The sequence below is a fragment of the Centrocercus urophasianus genome, unplaced genomic scaffold (genome assembly GCF_019232065.1).
Source record: "Centrocercus urophasianus isolate 14NV4802_14NV808 unplaced genomic scaffold, USGS_Curo_1.0 seq_20, whole genome shotgun sequence".
Lineage (NCBI taxonomy): Eukaryota > Metazoa > Chordata > Aves > Galliformes > Phasianidae > Centrocercus > Centrocercus urophasianus.
This window is the reverse complement of record NW_024884756.1, coordinates 19,653,256-19,659,143: the sequence shown is the minus strand read 5'-3', so window position 1 is coordinate 19,659,143 and position 5,888 is coordinate 19,653,256. Positions and strand designations below refer to the sequence as shown.

General features: G+C 36.0%; 1 protein-coding gene across 15 annotated transcripts in view; it reads right to left on the bottom strand.

Annotated features, from left to right (window-relative positions):
* The window catches only part of LOC122162089 (sodium channel protein type 2 subunit alpha-like), a 56,236-nt gene extending 52,568 nt beyond the window's left edge, over positions 1-3,668 (bottom strand). For all 15 annotated transcript variants that reach the window (XM_042822024.1, XM_042822026.1, XM_042822035.1 and 12 more), the window contains exons 1-3: positions 3,402-3,668; positions 1,103-1,221; positions 113-202 (exon numbers count right to left, since the gene is read on the bottom strand). In XM_042822024.1, coding sequence (XP_042677958.1) covers positions 113-202; positions 1,103-1,221; positions 3,402-3,668 — 476 coding nt within the window. The remainder of the gene's footprint in view (positions 1-112; positions 203-1,102; positions 1,222-3,401) is intronic.
* Between the last annotated feature and the right edge of the window lie 2,220 nt (positions 3,669-5,888).

Below are 5,888 nucleotides of genomic sequence, written 5' to 3'. Positions count from 1 at the left end.
TCTTCATGACTCTGGAAAAGCACATTCTGTTCTGCAACTTTCCACAAATATTAATTGTTTAGAACCACACAAAATAAGAGGTAAAAATGGAGAAGTAAAAATGTTAACTTACTCTACATTCTTTGTCCAGTCAGGAGGGTTACTCATGGTCATAAATACACAGTTGGTCAAAATAGTGCACATGATAAGCATGCTGAATAATGTAGATTATAGTCAAGGGAGGTAAGTCAGAAAAACATGACGATTTTACAACACTGAAAGCATTAAATATTAAGTGCATGAAAATATGTACAAATAACATGAAATTCTAAATAAAATCTGAAAATAAAGCTTTGTACAGAATTCTGTCTGTTTAAAACAGTATGCCATCTGGCAAGTTATGGTATAGTAACTGTAAAACATTGCATTGCTTTTATAATTTTGGCAGGTTTGGGATTTAAATTAAACCTGAATGCATACTTAAAAGTGTAAAAATATGAAATGAGTACTCAAACGTAATTTCTTATTAAAGCCAGGACATTCATTCTAAAATACCTGCACGCAGAGACTGTTTGCACACACCCAAGTTTTTATTTGGATGTGATTGAAATATATTGGGAAATATTCTCTATTTTGACCTGTTTTTTTAATAGAACATCAAACCCGATGCTCAAAACACAATACTGAAAAAGTATGTCTGAAAAAACAGCTCTTTACTCATGCTCTTTTGTCCTTGCTAAGTGAGTCAAGTGTATGAACAGTACTACTGGTCTTAGTAAAAGAGTGACCTTAGATACATTGAAGTGCAATGGCTTGTTACTAATTTGGCCTTAGCTGCAGGGCTTTGCATGGTATCAAGTCTCTCTTTGTATATAAAGCCTGATATTTAAACTCTTTCAGCTTTAAGTGGTTCTGCAGAGAATTCTCCTGTTAGAAATAAAGACCATACTGCAATTAAGATACAACATGACTGCTTTTTAGGACTGATCAGTGTATGTTTAGTTAGCGTGCATAGTACACCCACATGGACATCATTTGTAAATTCATACGAAAATTATTATTTCAGTAAGCATTTCAGTTTTAAAGGGCAAGGTTTAAATCAACATCAAGAATAAAAGGATATGAATGTACCAAAATCTTGATAGCAATTTTTCTGACGGGATTAAAAGGAGTTAAAATATACAAGGCAGATGTGGCACTGAATCGGAAAATTGCCTTTCCCTTATTCAATACTATGAAAGTCTGCAAAACAAAAATTATACAATTAAAATGCAGCACTGCCTATACACGTCTTCATCTCCTTATTAAGTATTCCATTTTCCGTCTGGTAGTTTCAAGTTTCATTCTACTCTCTACCTGTGGTAGGAAAACAACTGATTTCTATACATACAATGGATTAAACCTTCCATTAATGATTCTCCAGTTCGCTGACTTTCCTAGCACACAGACTGAATTCAGATACTATTAACGTTGGTGGGAGTTATCAGCAAAAATTTCAGTTTATCCGTAATAGCAAAATACAGCATTTCATCAATAAAAAATATTTTCAAGACTTCATTAAAGTAGGATTTTCAAATTAGTACTTCTACCACGTCATTAAACACAAACAAACAACAACAAAAAAGGGATAATAGAGCCATTCTAAATTCCAGTTTGTGTTTAGAACAAGTATTTGTTCTAATTATATACATGTTTAGTTTATGTGATTACAAGGACAAGCACCTAGTCACTAAACAATGTAGCATAATTTTAAAATAATTTCAGATTCATTTGAGAATTTAAACATTACCAGTACTGATCATATGTATCTTCTAAAAAAGTATCTGAAAAAATGAAAGGAATGTATAAATTGCCAGCTGACATCATTCTAAGCAGCCAGTGACCAGCATAACCAGAACCAATACAAATATTTTCTTAAAAAAATATGATGTGTTCATTTTTAATAATATGCTCTCACTTTCCATATCTGTGGGCACCAAATGTAGGTAGTTATTAGCTTTTCAAATGTAACCTGATAAACATATGGTGAGCATTCACTTTCATTTTGTTCCTGTTGACAGTCATTGCCAAAGTGTTTTAATTTTTATTCCAAGTTTATTTCTGCTTGAGATATACTTGCATCTTTACCACTGTCTGAAATTTCTTCAGGACATGACTATTCTTCATTCCTTTTGCTCTTTGTCAGTGGTAATGGCTCTGCTTTGTGTTACCATAATAGAGTCTTTGTTATGCTCTCAGCTGAGCTATATGGTATCACTGCTTTCCATGCAAGTTTCTATTCTCCTGCCTCTGATCAGAAAAGTGCTGTCCTTCCCATGGCCTTTGCTGCCTACCTGGCCTGCTCCCTCGGGGAGAGAAGACCTCATTCTGCTGGGAAAGCCTACAGGTAATGGATCTTTGCCAGCACCTGCTCACACAGTGATGTTGTACATGGCCTTGGGGACGACAGTGCCCTTACACCTACTGGCATTTCTCTCTGCTTGTCAGTCTTGCACCCAGTTAGAAATAGTAGAACAATTCTGCCTGTCCCAAGTTCACCCTGAAAGCATCCTCCAAGTCCTGTATGATTTTCTCTGCAGGGACAAGGCAGTGATTAAGAGTAATTTATGCTACAAATTGAAGGAGGGATGAATAATGCCAGTTCATCATTTAAGATGTCCATTTGTTTTCTGTTGAGCACATTAGGCTAGTATTTAACATAAATGCAGATATCACATGTGATAAAAGATTCTGCAGTTCACTAATTGTTCTCAGTAGCCTGATGAATTCATCAGTAGTCTGAGTTTCTCAAGCTATGACTACTTTTTCTGATTGGATATCAGAAATATTTCAGTACTCAGTTTTCTGACACTTCATTTGTAGACTTGTTCAAAAAACTTTATACCTGAACTAACTCATGAAACTTCATTCCAGAGCTGTTTTACAACTAGTCTGTTTTGTAAGATCCAAGATTTAAAAACACCCTGTGCCATTTATGTCTGTTTGTGTTAGAATATATGATATAGCTATAGCAGAAGAAAGAAATATGGCTACAGTCATTTATTTTACTGAACTGGGTGATCCGATGCTATCTGGTTATATACAATTATCTCTACTGCAAAATCACACTCGGACTATTTTGTATCTCATACCCAGTCTTACTGCTACACTGAAATCAGAAAAATTCAGCCATGTGCTCAACTTCAAGAAAGTTCAAGGAAGTTACAGCTCCCATAAACTAAGGTTAGTAACAAGAAATTCATTAGATGCTGAAGAAGTGTAGAAGTGTGTAGTGTAGAAGAGCATAAATCAGTTCTCTTGGATGAAAAGATATTTCTATGTATTTAGTAGCTGGGTGACTCTAAACATCATATTTTCTGATAAAAAATTATTTCAAATGCAGAAAATGATATTCTATTTTGTGCAGAAGAATATTCCCTCACTTTTTTATTGATGTAATATGGGTCCAGGTCTTCCAAAGGTTCAGAAACCATTCCTGGAGGTATGTCACCATAAATAAATGGCAATGTCTTTCCTGCCTCCAAGTCACTGTTTGGTTTTGGACCATTTTCATCATCATCATCAGTATGTTCTTGCTTGGGCTTTTTAGCTTTTTCTTCTGCAGAACGTTTTTCAATAGCTGCGAGAGAATCTCTAGTAAAATAGCGGAAGCTTTCAGGTCCTGGCGGTACCAGCAGTGCCTGTGCCATGTTTTCATCCTGCGAATTTAATTCCTTTTAGCCTCTTGCATAAGAATGACCTACAAAGAAAAATGCAAATAAATTAGGAAAACTAGAGTGTACCACCAGAAGATAAAACAAAACCAATGAAACACATTTGCACAGAAATTTTCCAGTCCTGAAATGGAAACAGTATATTTCAAGGCTGGAAAAATGTTAAAAGCAACTGCTTGCTTTATGCAGATATTTTTAAAATTTATGATTATTTTTCAACTTACTCCTGCTGGTCTTGGAAAAGACATTATTTATATTCACTAGCCCTGCTTTGTTTATGGCCTTAGACTATTCCAGTTACAGGAAACTGTTTTAAACATATATTTTCTTTTTAATAGCAACTGTAAATGCATATTCTATGAAGTATTCTTGATATTTACAAATCTATATTTTTCTGGTTAATACATTGTATCTTTTTTTCTGAATTATTAGAAATCTAACTCCAGAAATTAAATAATTTGATTAATGCTGTTTAAATGAAAACTGAGTGATGGAATGAACAAGCATAATTCCTTCTTACTGGCAGTTTATTGTACTGAAAGTTTAGGAACAAAGGCAGGTTAGTGTCCACTTACTGACTGTGAGATGTGAATCAAAAGCACAAGTCTTTTAAAAAAAGCGAGGACATGATTAAGGCCATATGGGAAATGAGCACTGTCCTTATTCCTTGCAGAAATATCATAACATTGTTGCAGTCTAAAACTAAATAGGAACCAAAAATTGAGGTTCCATGTGAATGTCTTTGGTGCCAATGCTGGCTGCTATGTTTTCTGCTGTTTTTTCCTGTTCTCTGTACCAAACTCCCCATTGCAACACAGGTCTCTTTATGTAGTCATGCAGTGCATCAGCTGAAAGTAATGTGCTTCTCTTTCTTCCGAGTCCTGCTGTGGGACCTGTTGCTCAGACTGATGCAGTCTGCAGCACAATGGTGAGAGGAAAGTGGCTGGAAAGGGGAATGGCAAATCTTGTTAAGCAGCGGTGCCACTAACAGAAGAGCATTATTTGCTGCATACTTTGCAAGGGCATACAGTAATAATTGCTTTTATAATTTATAAATCATGAAAACTGATTTTTTTGGGGGGTTAGTGGGTTTCGGTGCCTGAAATGAGTGGTTAGAGTCATGTTTTATGCATAACTAAGCCATTCAGCCTTCCCTACTTTACCTTGTGAACGTACAACTGTATAGTGCAGTTGTTAAGTCTAGATGTGAGACATAAGTATTACTTTTCAGAAAGGGTGGTCAGGCACTGGAATGGACTGCCCAGGGAGGTGGTGGAGTAACCGACCCTGGGGGTGTTCAAGGAAAGACTGGATGTTGTGTTGAGAGACATGGTTTAGTGGGAGCTATTGGTAATAGGTGAACAGTTGGACTGGATGATCTTTTAGGTCTTTTCCAACCTTGGTGATTCTATGATTCTATGATATTATACTCATTTGTATTCCTTCAGCAGTCTTCCTCCTAAAGTCCTCACCTGTCTGGAGCAGCTTGTAGAAATGGCATGCACGCACGCACACAATCTACCACAAAATGCTACAGTAATGATCTTTTAAAATAATTATTTCCTTTCAGATGACCTTTCCAAATCCAAATCCTAAAGGGAGAAAGAGTATGTTAAAAAATGTTTGAAAAATTTACAGTGGAAAAATGGAAGAAGAAATGAGACTACTTATTCCTAAATCCAAATTACCAAGCAAATGACATCATGAGTAAACTTGCCTCTGTGCCACTTCAATCTTAATTTATGGAGTGCGTTCACAGCATGGCATCAGTGTGTATGATGTGCATTGAAATCACTGAAATTATGTAACTGGCACATTATTGCCTGAGTAACACAATACCAGAATGGAGGTGACCATAAATTCATAAATTAAATATATTGTGATGTAGACATGGAGAAAGCTTTTCTCAAGTAAAAAGCCTGGAGAATCTTGTGTTAATGTAATATGTAAATCCAGGAGGGGCTGAAAGTATAAATTGAAAAATAAATTTTTAAATGAGCCAGTGCCTCCAGCAAACATCCTTATCACATGCTTCTATGATTCTGAGTTTCAGTATAGCATCGCCAGGGCTGGAAGAGACCTCTAAGATCACTTAGTCCAACCGTCCACCTACCACCATGTTGTCTACCAAACCATGTCCCTCAGTGCGGCACATACCCCCTTCTTGAACACCTCTAGGGATGATGACTTCCCCAA